General features: G+C 46.4%; 1 protein-coding gene across 1 annotated transcript in view; it reads right to left on the reverse strand.

The window, feature by feature from the left end:
- The window catches only part of C5 (complement C5), a 76,813-nt gene that overhangs the window by 18,429 nt on the left and 40,208 nt on the right, over positions 1-18,176 (reverse strand). The window contains exons 23-29 of the mRNA XM_075015860.1: positions 17,829-17,918; positions 17,347-17,559; positions 16,511-16,586; positions 7,474-7,633; positions 5,606-5,701; positions 3,524-3,695; positions 1,125-1,330 (exon numbers count right to left, since the gene is read on the reverse strand). Coding sequence (XP_074871961.1) covers positions 1,125-1,330; positions 3,524-3,695; positions 5,606-5,701; positions 7,474-7,633; positions 16,511-16,586; positions 17,347-17,559; positions 17,829-17,918 — 1,013 coding nt within the window. The remainder of the gene's footprint in view (positions 1-1,124; positions 1,331-3,523; positions 3,696-5,605; positions 5,702-7,473; positions 7,634-16,510; positions 16,587-17,346; positions 17,560-17,828; positions 17,919-18,176) is intronic.

The following is an 18,176-nucleotide window of genomic DNA, read 5'->3' on the forward strand; positions in this document are numbered from 1 at the left end:
TGGGGTAGATAGCAGACATACGTTTGCTGGAGGATATCAACAGCAATGCGGAGGCAGCGATGAGAATGTGCAGAGAGTTGAGAAGTTCGTTTAGAATGAATAGAGGTACAAGCCAAGGAGATCCAATATCACTGAGTATCTTCATCACGCATCTAGAGAGAGCAATGGACAAGATCAAGGAAAGGTAGAAGGGATATCGGTGCATGGGATGAGAATTAACAACTTGAGGTTCACGGATGATATAGTTATCATCAAAGAAGATGAAGAGGAGCTATCGAGAACAGTGCAGGTGCTAAATGAGGAAGGCAAGCAGTATGGACAGATTATGAACATCGATATAACAAAGACAATGGTATTTGGAGATAAGGAAATAGGAAGGGAAATCAGAGTAAATGGGATCAAACTAGAGAATGTAGAGAAGTTCATGTATCTGGGGAGCAACATGATGTATGATCTAGACTATAAGAAGGAAACAGCAACTATAATAGCAAAAGCAAGAGCGAGTTTGAAGGCGGATAAGATATGGAAAAGCAAAATTATCTTAGGAATGAAGCTGAGCATCTTGAAAACATGTATTCAGCAGCATGTTCTATGGATGTGAAACATCAGTGATAATGAAATATTCAAAGAGGATACTGGCGTTTGAGAGGAGTTATTATAGAAAGATCCTAAGAATAGGATGGATGCAGAAGGTCACCAATGAGGAGTTATATAGAAAGATACAGCCAAAAGAGAACCTACTGCAGAAAGTTATACAATGGAAGCTACAGCTATTCGGATATATCTGTAGAATGAACAAGTAAAAAGTCAAGACCCTAGTATTTGGCATAATGGACAGTTTGAATATGAGAGGCAGACTCCGCAGAGAATGGGCAGATAATATAGGAGACTGGTGTGGAGATAGTCTACAGAAACTAAGCCACTCTGCGCTGGACTGGGAAAGATGGAAAGAAATAGTAAGGGAGGCATGAGACACCAATGGGCATTGAGCTCATAGTTGTTGATGATGATGATGAAGCTAGTAAATAAATATGACTATAGCTCTGCAAAACTACTATATTATCAGTTTTCTTTTAATAGATTTTTTTATTTGCAGAATGCAAGACAAATATTTAAAAACATACCTGAGTGGAATAAAATCCACCACCATATCTTTGCTCTTCAGACAGCCATCTGACAACTGGATTAGCATAGATTTTATCCCCACTCAGAAGAGTGGTTAGCAAGGCATAAGCAGTGGTTTCAACAATCTGTGCAGTGCCAGCATTAGGAACATATTTATCTAATTTAAGGGAAGTATCCTTCCAAAACCGATAAATGGGTGTGTCACCTGGGAGAATAATTTTATTATATTAGCAGGAGTTAAAGTAGATTCCAGCAGGAAGGAGAACTCTCACTGCACAAAGCTTCAGGGAGCTTTGCTTCCCTCTGTTTTTATTAGAGATTGAGTTGTGCTCTCCTTATGCCCGAAAGCTATTTCAATCCATAAATACAATCTGACCTCTGCAAAACACAATTTTATTCTCTAACGGGCACATAAAGAAGTTTTATTCTCACTAAAACACAGATTTTTAGGTCATTAACAGAATGGCCCACTGCATTAAAGTGCTGGTTGACAGGTTTGTGAGTTAGGAGGTTTTTATGTCTATTTTGTATACCTACAGTCCTCAACTCAAACCACTGCAATGCATCATTAAACATCAACAATCTATCCTGAATCAGGATGCTACACTCCAGAAGGCCCTAGGTGACAGGACTGTTCTCTGCTACAGACAACCTCCCGACCTTATGAGGATTCTCATCATCAACCACAAGCTATACCACAATAATATCAGTCCTGGAACTTTTCCTTGCAATAAGCCACGTTGCCAACTTTGACCACATATCTATTCTGGAGATACCATCACTGGACTTAATCATGTTATTCACAGAATCACAGGCACATTCTCCTGTTCCTCAACTAACATCATATATGCCATCATGTGCCAACAATGCCCACATACTGTGTATATAGGACAGACTGTAAACACTCTTTGACAAATAATGAATGGACACAAAACAGACATCAAAAAATTCCAGACTCACAAACCTGTCAGCCAGCACTTTAATGGTGTGGGCCATTCTGTTAATGACCTGAAAGTCTGTGTTTTACTAAAAAGGAACTTTAACAATAATTTACAGAGAGAGTGCTCAGAACTCTCATTTATATTCAAATTCAACACATTAACACATGGTTTGAACCAGGACAGCAATTACCTGACCCACTATGGCTACGTCTACACGTGCCCCAAACTTCGAAATGGCCATGCAAATGGCCATTTTGAAGTTTACTAATGAAGCGCTGAAATGCATATTCAGTGCTTCATTAGCATGCGGGCGGCAGCGGCGCTTCGAAATTGACGCGCCTTGCCACCGCGCGGCGCGTCCAGATGGGGCTCCTTTTCGAAAGGGCCCCGCCTACTTCGAAGTCCCCTTATTCCCATGAGCTCATGGGAATAAGGGGACTTCGAAGTAGGTGGCATCCTTTCGAAAAGGAGCCCCATCTGTACGCGCCGCGCGGCAGCAAGGCGCATCAATTTCGAAGCGCCGCTGCCGCCCGCATGCTAATGAAGCGCTGAATATGCATTTCAGCGCTTCATTAGTAAACTTCAAAATGGCCATTTGCATGGCCATTTCGAAGTTTGGGGCACGTGTACACATGGCCTATAAGGACTCTTTTACATACTTTGTTTATCTAACTCTTGACTTCCCCACCCCATGCCCCAACTCCAGCTTCCCTTCGGCTCTTCTGATTTGCCAACCTTGATAACAATTTTTCTGATTTGTCAACCTTGATAATTTTTGGACCTCTGTGCTTTATATATTGAGTCTGTTCTGGTATAGCTATGATCTGAAGAAGTGGGTCTGTCCCGCAAAAGCTCATCACCTAACGAATTATTTTGTTATTATTTAAAGTGCTACTTGACTGCTTTTTGTTTGGATAGAATACAGACTAACACGGCTATCTCTCAGTCTGTGTCAACATTATCCCTGTTTCAGGAATAAGGGATTGGCGACGTGGGGGGTTTAGTCAGCAGAGGCACATCCACACAACATGTTTATTGTCGGCACCACCCTCTGCTAAGAGCAAAATCTCATGCAGCTATGTTAATTAGCCATGGGAATATGCTAATGAACAGCCATTTGCAATTGTGACACTACTCATTAGCATGGAGCTGCTGGGAGAGCAGCTCCGTGTAGACCCAGCTATTATGTACATAGAAATCTCATAGGAGTCATCAATCTGCTTTTACACTATTCACTAAGACAGCCACATTAATTCCTTGAAAGGAGAGAGGAACTTTGATTATATTAATTTTTAAAGAAACAAAATACTTATGACAACTAGTTAAATATTTCATTTAATCTGAAAGAATCTTTAGGGCTAGCTTCATCTGTTCAGCAAACTTTACTCACTTACTTATAGACTACCAACTGCATTAACAGGTTCTTTAGGTTGAAGAGAGAGTTTACTGAGTCATACCTTTTACAAGAGCTTCTTTCTTCAGTGCAGCGAAGGCTAAGCGTGTACCAGGATGGTTTGGATCCATGAGAGCTAATGCATAAGCAGATATTGCCAAAGTAAATGTGCTTTGCGCATCTTGCACATTTTTCAGCAAATAATCATCCGCTGCATTTTTAGCTTTTTGGATTTTCTGAAAAGGTGAGTAGCAGGTTATATGAACTTGAAGGAAAAACAACCAAGACATTATGCAACCAAATGCCCAGGTAAATGATACAGGTCATTCTTTTAATTATTTTGGAAGTTGCATCATCACATCACTCACTAAAGGCTAGATCACCATGTTCAGGCTTAACCTCTCTAATCCAGAACACTCTCGCCCAGCAACATCTGTAATCTGCAATGATCATAGTCAGCCAGATGACCACTTATCATGGCTGTGGCCAAGCTTTCCATGGTCCCCTAAAGTTTGTTGGCATCCAACAGTCCTGGCTCTCAGTGTTCTGTGTTGTTATGTAGCTCTAATTTATCCATAAATATCATCCAAGGATATGTCTACACTGAAAATAACTTCATATTTATTAAAACTGATTTTATAGTGCTGGATTTTTTCTAAATTCGATTTTGAGTATCCTCACTTCCCACAGGCTCCCAACAAATTCGACACGTTGCTTCCACACTGAAATCACCAAACATCGAGTTTTGCAGCAGTGTATTGTGGGAACCTATCTCACAGTTCCCTTAGCCTTGCATTCTGAGCCAGGAGCAGCAGCACTATCAGTTTCCTGTGTCCAGCAGATTGGGAGATCTGGGAAACTGACAGTGCAGCAGCCCTGCTCAATTTCCTGGCTCTTGCTAGTACAGTAAACCCTCCATTTACTAGACTGGAATGGCTGTCCATTCTTCCCCATAGTCCCTTAAATGTGAGGATCTACTCCCTCTTCCCACAGGCTCCGCCAACCCCAACTTCTCCCAAAAAACCAACCTCCTGAAAACAATCCCCCCCAAAAAACCACCCAAAAATATTCCCCCTACCAAAAAAAACCCTCTTGAAAAAACCCCAAACCCCTGCCATTCACCGCGTCCAGTGGAAAAGCTGCTCGAGTCCACTGGCTGGGTGCCTGCAGGGTGGGTGTCTGCCCATAGGCATCTGGCCCCAGCAGCTGAGCTGTGACGTTCTTGGACCCACAGCTGCTTGAGCAGTCCAGATATAGGTGCCTGGCCCCACACTGGCTCAAGCAGCCCAGCCGTTGGGTCCCTGGCCATGTGCCAGCTCAAGCAGCCTGGCTGCAGGCTGCGTGGCCCCTCAACAGCTTGAACTGTCAGGCCGTGGAGTGTCTGGCCCCATACAGCTCAAGCTGCCCAGACGTGGGATGCCTTGTCCCGTGCCGGCTTGAGTGGCCTGGCTGTGGGGTGTCCGGCCCCTGCCACCGGAGTGCAGCAGCCTGGTCAGTTTCCCAGCTTCTGCTAGTAGTGGGGAACTGGCAGCCAGGTGCAGCATGCGCAGTTTTGTGAGATAGATAGGGGACACCCGTGGAGGCTAATAAATCTGACTTTAGAATGTGACGCTTCCACACTGGACTTTAATGAAACTTCTCAATTCGAGCTTGACGCTATAACCATCAGGTAACTGCGATTTTGTACTCTCAAAATTAGTGCTTCCTAAATTGAGCTAATGGTATTTTCAGTGAAGAGAGTCACCTGGTAATATTGAGCTAAGTGCCTTTAATTCCAATTTATCTCATATTGCAGATGCAGCCTGAGTCCATGAAACAGTGGAAGTGGTGGTAATGTGCTAGACAATACTGACTCCCATGATGCAGCAAATTCTCTTGCTGAGCACTGTTCAGGTCCCGAGGCTGCCAGATTAGAGAGGTTCAACCTGTATATATTAGCACTTGACACTGGAACTAATTCTCATGATAAAGGAGCTTTGGGTTGTGGAAGCGTGGGATTGAGAGAGAATCATAGATGTTCAAAATCAATTTTGACTTGCTTTTGGGCCTGGGCTGGGTGGGGGGTTAATGAGAAGGGAGAAATCTCAGAACAAAACACAGAAACTGAGAACACAATTGACTTGGGCCAAAGGAGAGCATTACATACCTCTGTTGGGCATAAGTGAATCACCTTTTCAAGTCCAATAACAGAAAAAGCTGTGAGATACAAAGTTTTTTCTTTGTCTTCTTTAGGCAAAGTACCCTACAAAAATTCAAACATGTAAATGAAGCTAGTTCAAAACAATGCATTCATTGATGAAAAGAATATTTTACAAGTTAGGTGAGGAACTTCAGAAAAATTTTTGTAAGTATCAGTGCCATAACAATTTTATCTTTATGCTGAAAAATAGTATTCTTTTGTGAAAAGATTAATTTATTTAAAAATACAAACAGATTAGATCAAAAATATATGTAATGACAAGGTAGTATTTCTCAAGCCTTTTACATCATGATTAGAAAAAGACAATGTACATGTTGCTTTCACAGCATCTAAGAAGTCACATGCAGGTATCTAGCTGAAAATATAATAAAGTTCTTAAGGCTGTGCTACTGCAAAAGTGATTTTAGAAGTAGACAGTGACTGCACCACAACTAGAGAGGGGCAGATGTCTGGGCTTGTGGAAGGAGGATCGTACTGCTTTATGACTGTGGTGGTAAGGAGTCAGAGCGTACTGCAAGAAGGTGGATGATGGTCAGCTTTGCAGTGCCAACTTATCCCCAGCTCCAGGACTGTGAGGTCCAGAGGGCATATAGGTGCAAGCCCTGGGTGGGAGAAGCCTCTTTATTCCATGCAGCAAGCAACCCAGCATCCACGCTCACTTCTCCAGTGGAAGTGAACCTAGGTGACCAGCGCAGGGATTCCAGGGGGGTACCAGCCATGCAGCCCTGCCCCTCCTCTTCCAGCTCTGTCCATGCTCCTCCCCTTCCCTGCCCTCTTTACGCCCCTGCTCCACTCCCACCTGCCTCTTCTTGCAGAAGAGCTGCACTGCTTCCAATGAGTATGGGCCATTCCCTCCCCTATATCAGTGTGGCCTGAGAGTAGTGTGAGCTAGGAATCTCACACTGCTCTCAGGCCCTGCTGCTTTGGAGGAGTGGGGGACTGCCTCACACACACCAGAAGCGGCACAGCACTGATGTGGGGGCGATGCTGGGAAGTGTATGTGACCCCCTGTGCACCCTGAACATCACCTCTGGAAGTGAATATGAGGCTGGGTTAGGACCTGCTGTGAGCATTATACTAGTCACTCTTTTTAAAGCAGGATTCGGAAGGAATTTTTCCTGCACCACCAGACTGGCTTCAATGGAGTAAGGATTTTTCACCTTCCCTATAGTGGACTTCAAGAAGGACTTTTCTGGCAAGAAAAAAGGGTGGTAGACGATATGTCACAACTCATTCCGTAAGGGTTGGGCAGATGTCTAGTGCAAGCATCCAGTGACTGGATAAGTGGCCTGGTAAGGGACTTAAAAGGAGGTACTGGATACAGGAACAGAATGGGGAAGGGATATTGGGGATGCCTATGATTGTTACAGCAGGGAGTGAATGCTCCCTCCTCCATTCTCATAGCCAGCCTTAACCCTCTTACAAAGGTGGCGGATGGTAAGGTCCAAGCCATATGTTGGCTGGGGGACCTGGAAGAAAACGAAGGAAGGTTGGTGGACACTTCAGGTAATAATTTGTACAAACACGGATTTGCCTGTGCTGGTACACTTTATCTGCCAGATAGTCCGATACAGCTATACAATAAAGTTGCAACCAGATTAAAATCCATATCAAGTGTCCCTGTCCTTTTTTCCGTATAATCAAACAAGTGTGAACTTGTATTGGAACTCAGTGAATTATAGCAAAATTACCTCCAAAACTGTGATTTCACATAGCATTGAAGCACTTATTTACACGCTTTGCTGAAATAGGGCCTAAAACAGCTTTTGAATCAAATAAGAGTACAATATCAAACATGTGTTCACTGAACATACCTGTAGTTTTACTGGCTGATAATTTGAAAGTTCTTTGAATGACCCATCTGGCACCTGACACTTTTCAATCAGCCACATCACTGAATTACAAATAGAAATGTGATCCAGAGCAATATACAAACTAACTTGTCCAAAAATCCTTAAGGTAAAAGCTGTCAACCTGTCAAGGAAATTGAGCATAATATAGATGTTTTGTTCAGTGATTTCTTTGGGTGTAGTTTAAAATACCAAGATAGATAGAAAGTGCCTATTCTGGCACAACTTACATTACTCAAGATCTGGGTTTACTATGTGCTTTCCTGGGTCAATTAAACCTTATGTAGTCCTTTCAGAATGGCTGGACAAATGTGTGACTGTGACAGGGCCCCATTAGTAACACCTTCATCACAGATGTCGTTACAGTATTAAAAAGGCTGCAGGACCAGCTATGAGCAATTAAACATTTCCTGTTGAGGGGTGATGAACACCTGTAGTCACTGGGCTAATGATGGGAGGATATAAGTGGAAGCAACAAGAAGCAAGGGAGAACTTAGAAGTAAAGCTCAGAGTGTGACTGCTCAGCATTTCAAGCAGGGGAGTACAGGAGAGGCTTGTCCAGCTGGGGGGTGGGGATGGAGTCTCTACCCCTAAAGTGTGGGAAAGGCAAAAAGCAACTTTTGCAGCAGCCACTAAACAGGTCATTGTGGGGACACTGATCCATCCCTGCCAGGGTATAAGCATAAATACAAGACAGACAGGTGAATTCCTCTTTTACCTGGACCAGGTGGAGAAGCACCTGCTCTGCTACTCTGGGAAGTAAAGAAATACCAGGTTTGGTATGGAACTGCTGGGGCATTGCACTAGCTGTTCCTTTCTTTGTGGGTCTGGGAAGGAAATTTCCCCTCACTAACAGATTGGCCAAGACAGAGTGAAGGGTTTTTCACCTTCCACACAGCAGGTTCCAGGAGGACTTACCTGGGGCAAACTTGGAAGGAGAGTTAGGCTATCATGCCACAACTCTTTATATAAATGTGGGGTGGATGTCAAATGCAGGTACTCAAAGAGAAGGGATACAACAACCAGTTAAAGGGATTGATAAGGAATTCAAAGGAGGTACTTGTTAAAGGAATGGGAAACAGGAGTGTTCAGGGCTCCTGGTGACTGGCATGACAGCGGGTCAACTCCCCTTTATATAGTCCGCTTTAACCTTCATTTGAGAGTGAGGGGACATCATAAATTCTCAACAGTGGATTGGCTGGGGAACAGGGTAGGACGGATGGAGTATTCTGGGGTACATTTAAATGATCATGGAATTACCTGCACTGTACCTTTTTTATCTGCTAGGTACATCTAGAACATTGGTACATGTTGAAACTCTCTAGTCCAGCACTCTCTCATCTGGCAACATCTGTGATTCAGCATGATTTTATTTAGCTGGTCCGCCATTTATCATGGGTGTGGAAAGTTTTTCATGGTCCCATAAAGAGAAGTTACTCACCGTAGTAACGATGGTTCTTCGAGATGTGTCCCCGTGGGTGCTCCACAATAGGCGTCGGGCTCACCCCGGCACCGCAGATCGGAAACTTTCCAGCAGTTTCTCCTGGACCGCGCATGCGCCGGCGCGCGCCGCTCCCCTGCGTGTCCCCGGCCACGTGCGCGATCCGGTCCCCGCCAGTTCCTTGACCAACCGCCTCGCATGCTCCTGAAAAACACTAAACAGAGATCCGAAGCAGGGAGGATGGGCGGGTGGTGGAGCACCCACGGGGACACATCTCGAAGAACCATCGTTACTACGGTGAGTAACTTCTCTTTCTTCATTGAGTGTCCCCGTGGGTGCTCCACAATAGGTGACTACCCAGCAGTAACCCAAGTAAGGAGGTGGGTAATCGGTTTATGTGCAGCTTGCCCCCGAAAGGACCGCTGTCGAGAGGCGGGTATCCTCTTCGAATACCCAATGTAGGGCATAATGCTTGGCGAAGGTGTCATAGGATGACCAGGTCGCCGCTCTACAGATGTCTTTTAACGCGATGCCCTTGCAAAAGGCTGTTGACGCCGCCACCCCCCCTGGTGGAGTGAGCCCTAGGCGGGGCCAGCAAAGGAGTCTTTCAAAGTTCGTAGCACATTTTTATACAGGACACAATGTGCTTCAAGATTCTCTGTGAAGAGAGACCCTCTCCTTTTGACCTGGGAGCAAGAGAGACTAGAAGTCTGTCCGCTTTCCGGAAGGACTTAGTTCTGTCTATGTAGAAGGCCAACGCCCTCCTCACGTCCAGGAGATGTAGGCGTGCCTCCTTGCTGGAGCTGTGAGGCTTCGGGTAAAACGAGGGTAAAACTATAGGTTCGTTAAGGTGGAACTCTGAAGAAACTTTCGGAACAAAGGCTGGGTGCAGCCGTAAAGTTACCGCCTCCTTTGAGAATACTGTGCAGGGTGGCGTTGCCATAACTGCTGCGAGCTCACTCACCCTGCGAGCTGACGTAATTGCAAGGAGGAAGGTTGTTTTTATCGTAAGGAGACGTAGGGGAACTGTGGCTAAGGGTTCAAATGGTGGGCCCGTTAGCATGCTGAGTACCAGGTTCAAGTTCCACGATGGTGGAAGCGGTGTCCAAGGGAGGTACAGGTTTACCAGCCCCTTCAGGAACCTGGTAACAATAGGATGGGCAAATACCATAGGCCCCTCCTCTTCATGCCGAAAAGCAGATATAGCGGCGAGGTGGACCTTTAGTGAGGATAGGGAAAGCCCGCCCCTCTTGAGGTCCAATAAGTATTCAAGTATTACCAGTATAGGAACATCAAGGGGAGCTAACTGCTTGGCAGAACACCATGCAGTGAATCGAGTACATTTCTGCTTGTAGGCCTTCCTGGTGGAGGTCCTTCAGCTACTCTCCAGGACTTGCTGTACTCCCTCTGTACATGTGCCCTCTAGGGAGCTGAGCCATGGATTAGCCATGCTTGTAGGCGCAGGCCTTGAGGGTGTGGGTGCACTATGGACCCCTGGGCCTGCGTGAGTAGGTCTGGCGCCACCGGAAGGGGGAGCAGTGGGCAGTCCGACATGCGCAGAAGCAAGGGGAACCATTGCTGTCGATCCCACGTTGGGACTACTAGAATCATGCGGGCTCTCTCCCTTCTGGCTTTCTGCAAGACCTTGTGGATGAGCACTGTGGGGGAAACGCGTAAAGTAGGGGGCCCTTCCATGAAATCACGAATGCGTCCCCCAGGGACCCCCGCCCCAATCCTGCCCTGGAGCAGTACTGGGGGCACTTCTTGTTGTGCTGAGTGGCAAACAGATCTATCTGAGGAAACCCCCATGTGAGAAAGATAGGTCGTAGCAGATCGGAACGGATCTGCCATTCGTGCGTGAGTGCAAAGCGCCTGCTCAGCTGGTCTGCTTTCACGTTGTGAGCGCCCGGCAAATACAAGGCTTTCAACGTTATATTGTTGGCGATGCACCAGTTCCACAGCCGGACTGCTTCCGCACATAGGGCACGGGATCGAGCTCCTCCTTGTCGATTTATATAAAACATGGTGGAGGTATTGTCTGTATTGATCCCGACTACTTTGCCTTGTATGTGGTCTCGAAAGTGTTTGCAGGCATTGAACACTGCTCTGAGCTCCAGTATATTTATGTGCAGTGACTGTTCCGTAGGGAACCATAGTCCTTGAGTCACTTTGTCACCGATGTGAGCTCCCCATCCTATGTGGGAAGCGTCTGTAGTAAGAAAAATAGAGATTTGTGGTTGGTGAAAGGGTACCCCTGTCAGCATGTTCTTGGGGTTTACCCACCACTGCAGGGATCTGCGCACCTCTGTCGTGGGCGACACCACCCTGCGGACAGTGTGGGATGCCGGCTTGTAGATGCTCGCCAGCCAATGTTGCAGGCTGCACATATGCAGTCTGGCATTCTGCACCACAAATGTTGCCGTCGCCATGTGGCCTAGCAGCTGCAAGCACGTTAAGACCGGCACCGTGGGGCTGTATGTAATGACTTGCGCCAGCGAACTGATGGCGCAAAAGTGGGTGTCGCGTAGATAGACCCTTGCTGTAATAGAGTTTATATGTGCCCCTATGAACTCTATGTCTTGTGTGGAGTCGGTCTCGGACTTCGCGAGGTTGATGACCAGGCCCAGCAAAGAAAACGTGTCTGCTGTTACGCGTATCATGCGCAGTACCTCTGCCTTCGAGGCCCCTTTCAGTAGGCAGTCGTCCAGATATGTGAATATAAATACCCCTTGTCTGTGCGGGTAGGCTGACACCACTGCCAGGGTTTTGGTAAAGACTCTGGGGGCCGAGGAGAGGCCGAACGGAAGAACCTTGTATTGGAAATGCTCCTTGCTGACCATAAAACGGAGAAAGCGTCTGTGTGCCGGGTGGATCGTTATATGAAAATACGCATCTTGTAAGTCGAGGGCTGCAAACCAATCTCCAACGTCCAGTGCCGTGAGTATAGAGGCGACTGTGATCATCCGAAAACGTTGTTTGTGCAAGTACCAGTTGAGGCCCCGAAGATCTAAGATGGGCCTCCAGCCTCCTGTTTTCTTCTCTGTAAGGAAGTATCGTGAATAAAAACCTTTCCCCTGGAATCACTCCGGCACTCTTTCCACCACCCCTATGAACATAAGGTGGTCCACCTCCTGTTTGAGTCTCGCCTCATGGGAAGCATCCCTGAGGTGGGGCCTGGGTGGAGGTTTTGGCAGTGGGAGCGACTGGAAGGGGATCATGTAACCTGTGGCTATGATCTCCAGTACCCATTTGTCTGCTGTGATCTTTTGCCATTGGGGGTGGAACGGTCGGAGGCGATGATGGAACATTAGCTGGGGATGGCATTGCGCGATGGTAGTGATAGTGCAGCCCTCGACCTGCCCGTCAAACTTGTTGCCTTTGGGCCTGCCCCGAGGATGCGCGGCTTTGTTGGCAACGTCGCCTAGGAGTTCTATACTGTTGCTGCTGTTGATGTCGCCCTTGGTCGTAGCCCCGTTGGTACTGAGCACGCTGTGGTTGGTACGGGTATCGTCTTTGCTGAGGGTAATACTTTTTCTTCCTGTATGGAGGGGTATAAATACCCAGGGTTCTGACTGTAGCTCTTGAGTCCTTACTGGAGTGAAGGACCGAATCGGTTGAATCTGCAAACAACTTCTGCGTGTCAAAGGGGAGATCAACAATCTTCGCCTGCACATCCCTCGGGATACCTGATGTCTGAAGCCAGGATTCCCTACGTATGACCACTGCTGTAGCTGTTGAGCGTGCCGCCGTGTCTGCCATGTCCAGGGCGATCTGGACTCCTGTCCTCGAAGCTGCATAGCCCTCTTGCACAATCGCCTTCAGCACCGGCTTCTTATCTTCCGGAAGCGAATCCATGAGAGAAGTAAGCCTGGAGTAATTGTCGAAATTATGGCTCGCTAGATGTGCTACATAATTTGCCATTCTCAACAGCAGGGTGGAGGAGGAGTATACCTTTCTGCCGAACAGCTCTAGCTTCTTGGCATCTCTGTCCATACCCCGCCCTTTGTACTGGGAAGTCTTTGATCTCTGCTGAGACGATTCTACCACCAATGAATTTGGTTGTGGGTGACTAAAAAGGAACTCCATGCCCTTCGCTGGGACGAAGTATTTCTTATCCGCTCTCTTGTTTGTAGGTGGAGCGGAAGCCGGGGTCTGCCATATGGTGGTGGCTGACTCCACGATGGCTTCATCGAGCGGGATAGCGATTTTGGACGAAGCCGGGGGTCTCAGATTTTTGAGGAGTTTGTGATGCTTCTCCTGTACCTCTGCCGTTTGGATGCCTTGCGTGAAAGACACCCTTTTAAACAGCTCCTGAAACTGTTTGAGGTCGTCCGGTGGAGCAACGTCCCCGGGGGCCATAGCCTCGTCGGGGGAGGACAAGGAGGAACCACTAGGTTAAGCCTCCCTCGAACTCTCAGGGTCTTGCGGTCAATGGTACACCCGCTCGCTAGAGGCTTGCGAAGGAAAGTCTCGGGGTTCCAAAATCAGCTCCCCTTGAGACAGCTGTGTTTCCGTCCCCGTCCGAGATTGTCCGCGGGGGTACTGGACGGTCGGGGGGGACCTGCCCCTAGATGCATGCCTGGGGTGTCTGTGCCCAGCATGGTAAGAGCAACCATGGCAGCATGGGCACGGTTCCTGGGATGGAGACCTGGACCACTCTCGGGGTGCATACCCCTGGTGTCTGGGAGAGCGAGATCTCCGCGATGATTCAGACAGTGGTGAAACTGGTTTGTGATAGTACTCCAAGGGATCCAATCCCAGAAAAGGTGAAGGTGGCCCAAGCTATGGTGATGCTGGTTGGAGGAACGGAGAAGGAGGCTCTGGGTAGGCTGGAGGAGACCCATGTCTTCTGGGTGGCGTGCGCAGCATAAGGGGAGGGCTTGTTGAGAGTAGCATTGCAGCCCTGTGCGGAGAAGGGCTGCAGTGCCAGGTTTTTGCTCTCGCCTTACCCCTCCCCTGTGGGGCTGGCACCGCCCCCTCCCATGCCAGGGATCTCAGCCCCGCTGTCGGCGCCGCACTCAGCACGCTCAGCTGCGGTGCCGCGCGGATAACGTCCTCCGGTGCCTTCAGGCTGCATGCCTGTTGGCCCTGCACCGCTGGCGCCCCGGGGGTTGGTGCTGCTTGTGGCGGTGCCGCCGGTTCCGGCGCTTGCCTGGCCGCTGCTCTGGGAGCTGTGCATGCCAGCTGTTTAGTAATCAGAGGCTCAGCCTCTGCCACGTACGCTGCTGCGCTGCCGCTTGTTTGGATCTGCGGCTGCGGGCTGTGTGCTACGCCCGTCCCGCTCGCTGTGACCGCCAGCAGGGGTCGGGCTGGAGAGAGCTTCCTCCGTTTCTGCACTGAGGGAGTGAGGGAAGCTGCCTTCCTTTTATGGAGCCCAGGGGGTCCCTCCGATTGAGGCCTCTCCGGCACGTCGGGCTGGAGGGCCTTATCAAACAACAGCATTTTCAGCCACATTTCTCTGTCTTTTCTGGCCCTGGCTGTGAGCTTTGCACAATGGGAACACTTCTGGGTAACATGTGATTCCCCCAGGCACCTAATGCATTGACTATGCCCATCGGAGGCCGGCATAGCTTCGCGGCAGGACTCACACTTTTTGAATCCTGAAGAGGACATCGCGGTCAGTCTTTGAGTTGTTAATAGGGTACTTAGCACTAGATTTGTGCCTGTTCCCCTTTCGCGGACCGCAGGCCGCCACGGCCAGAGGCCTACTGGCCTTCACGTCCCTGCGTCTTCTCTGCTCCTCTCTCTCTTTACTGAATCTTTATATGTTTTTTTTTTCTTTTCTTCTTTTTCTCCTTTTTTTTTTTTTGCAAGAAAAAAACCAACAGTTTACACTAAAATAACTCTAACTAAGCTGACTCTGGCCGTAGCCTGAGCGGATTCCGTCTGCAGCCGATGGCGGTTGAGAAGGAACTGGCGGGGACCGGATCGCGCACGTGGCCGGGGACGTGCAGGGGAGCGGCGCGCACTGGCGCATGCGCGGTCCGGGAGAAACTGCTGGAAAGTTTCCAATCTGCAGCGCCGGGGCGAGCCCGACAGCTATTGTGGAGCACCCACGGGGACACTCGATAAAGAAAGTTTGTTTACAGCCACCCTGGCTGTTAGTGTTCTGCACTATTATTTTGCTGTAATTTACCCCAAATATTTCCTACGAGCTCAGTAAGCAGCGGAAGTGTTGGTAATGCTGCTAGACAATCAGGTCCCAAGGGCACTAGACTAGAGAGGTTCAACCTATAATAAAGTTGTGACCTAATGATATCACATGCACTGTCTCATAAGAACATAAGAACGGCCATACTGGGTCAGATCAAAGGTCCACCTAGCCCAGTATGCAGTCTGCCGACAGTAGCCAATGCCTGGTGCTCCAGAGGAGGTGAACTGAAGACAATGATCAAGCGATTTGTCTCCTGCCATCCATCTCCCGCCGTCGACAAAAGGCTAGGCACCATACCTTACCCCTTGCTAATAGACATCTATGCACCTAACCTCCAAATATTTATCGAGCTCTTTTTTAAACTCTGTTAGAGTCCTGGCCTTCACAGCATCCTCTGGTAAGGAGTTCCACAGGTTGACTGTGCGCTGTGTGAAGAAAAACTTTCTTTTATTAGTTTTGAACCTGCTACCCATTTTTGAACCTGCTACCCATCCTATCCTTTCTTCCAGTATAGCTGGACAGTGAGACTATGCTCAGGTATGAAGGCTGCAGGGAAACCTCCTCATGCTGCAAGACTGCAATATGCTGTTATACTTTGCAAGGAAGGAAGCAATAAATACACATGTGGAAAAAAGATGATAATCTGGTATATGTGTCTGACTGTGAGGCCAGACAGAGAGGTAGACTGAGTAGCCATAGAGGCATCCTGTGACAGTGATCAAAAGATTTTTAAATTAGTGTTCTAAACTAAGGCTAATCAAATCTCCAGCTGAAGTGTGCAAGCTGATCACTAAAGAGCACAGGAATATGATTTTTCTTTAAATACTGCCGTGTACAATAGTCTTGGCATATTGTTGGAGATTTTCCATCCTTCTTCAAAATAACGGGAATTAAGTCACTATGGGCTTGTCTACACTATCACCCTCCTAATGAAGGGCAACTTCGAAGTCCCTTTACTCCTCAAAATTTTAAAACTTTAAACTCAAAAGTTTAAAACTTCAAAGTTGCTGTGGGGGGATTTGCTTAATGAAGTGCTGCATATGCAGCGCAGCACTTCCTTAGTAAACTCCCAGCACCCTACCTACCATCCTCCCTTTGAAGGAGGGGGGTAGTGTAGACAAGCCCTATGAGAGGCAAGATATCAGATTAGATGGACCCAGCTGTTTAATTTGGAAGGGCAAATTCTGTTTCATGCAAAGAAAGTCCATTTGATAGCTTCTTCCTTTAAATACTTATGCAAAAATGTTACCCAGAGTCCACAGATAGAATTAACAGTGGCATTGATGGAGTACCGTGCACTGATTAATTGCAATAGAAAATATAACCCTTAAACATTATTAATTTTGGAAATGATAGACTGAATCAAACCTTTCAATCCACTGTAATAAAATTATCATTTTACTCACCAAGTGCTGGATTGCCCATCTTTCCACATGCTGTAAGAAGAGTCTCTGTTTCTGAATGACAGGATGCTTACAATACCTAAAATATGCAAAAAGCAGACTGGCACTGTTGAAGCACTGAGTTCTATTCAAATTGTGTTTCATCACTCAGGGGGCTCACAATCACGCAGGGAGGTCATCTACATTAGGCCCCTCCTTCAAAGGGGGCGTGTAAACGAGCCCAATCAAAGAATAGCAATGAGGTGTCGTGCTGCATATGCGGCATCTCATTAGCGTAATTCCCGCTGTGTGAGCTTCGAAGCTGCTAACTTCGAAGGACTGGCAAGCAGTGTAGACACATGCACTTTGAAGTACCCCTGCAACTTCAAAGTTCCTTTACTCCCAAAGCGTTTTAAAATAAGCTATAACAGAACAGCTCTTCCAGAACAGCTTATTTTGAAATAAAGCTGCTGTGTAGACACACCCTCAAAAGAAAAATTAATTTCAATTTGATAACTGGCCTTTAATTGCCTTGTTTCTAAATAAGGTAATAAATAGTTAACTTTCAATGCAAAGAGATAATATTAAATTGCCCTAATTATACGTCAGCTAAAACTTTACTGCTGCCAAATAAAATAATATCATATATCACAGGATTTGCAACTTATATGTCAGTTCTTCAAGTAATTTTGTATTTCATCCACTATAGAAAGATTATGTGAAACGCAGTTAACCCCACAGTTTTTAAACATACATTAGATTTATCACGTTATGAAAATATTGTTAATTTTATCCAACAACATCTACAAGTCCTTAGAACTTTGAAATTAGACCAGAAATTGAAAACCACATTTGTTTACCTTCTTTCATCTTCCTCCTCATGTTAACTCTTGATGTTATGGTTTCAGGACCAAGTAAATTCCAGTTATCTGATTTTTCCAGGTAGTGAAAGATATAAAATACTGGAACAATACTCATTAGCTCAGCCTCTGCACTGCCTTTGGGCAAATTAGCAAGAAAATCAACACTATCACGTTTGAGAACAGCAGAGATTACTTCACCCAGAAGCTGCCCTGTGAAGAAAAACAAAATGGTTAATTGCTGCCTCTGAAATAGAGGCATAATTCTTATTGGGAGATTCTTTAATAATTTTCTATTAAAATCTATTTTAAAAGATGGGACTTTAAGACAATATAATTTCTAAACAGCCTTGTCTCACTAGAGAGATCTTGAACGTAAAGTCAGGTGGGTAGCGCAGAAAAAAGAAAGGAGATTAAGGAAGAGAGCATATATATAGAAACTAAATATAAAATACTACATAACTTTAGTTCTTTTCATTTACCTTTTATACTCACAGTCCTGTCAATTTTCGTTTTGGGTACCAGATCTAATGGTGTCCTGTGTCGAAATTCTTGACGTCTTCTAATTATACCTGCCATTGGAAATAATTGCACACACACACACAAATGTATTTATATAGTTTCCTACAAAACTGCAGAATTTAGATTCAGCAGCATTGCTGGGTCAGATTTCAGGTGGCAGCAATTTGCCAATTTAGCAAACAAACACAAAAATCATGAAAAATAGAGTTGGGTCCAAAATCCAGATACAAATAAATAACATTTGGAAAAATTCAGATTAAGACCATAATTTTGTAATAAATTAAACAAATACTTGGATCTTTAGAAAA

The sequence above is a fragment of the Carettochelys insculpta genome, chromosome 21, assembly GCF_033958435.1.
Source record: "Carettochelys insculpta isolate YL-2023 chromosome 21, ASM3395843v1, whole genome shotgun sequence".
Classification (NCBI taxonomy): Eukaryota; Metazoa; Chordata; order Testudines; family Carettochelyidae; genus Carettochelys; species Carettochelys insculpta.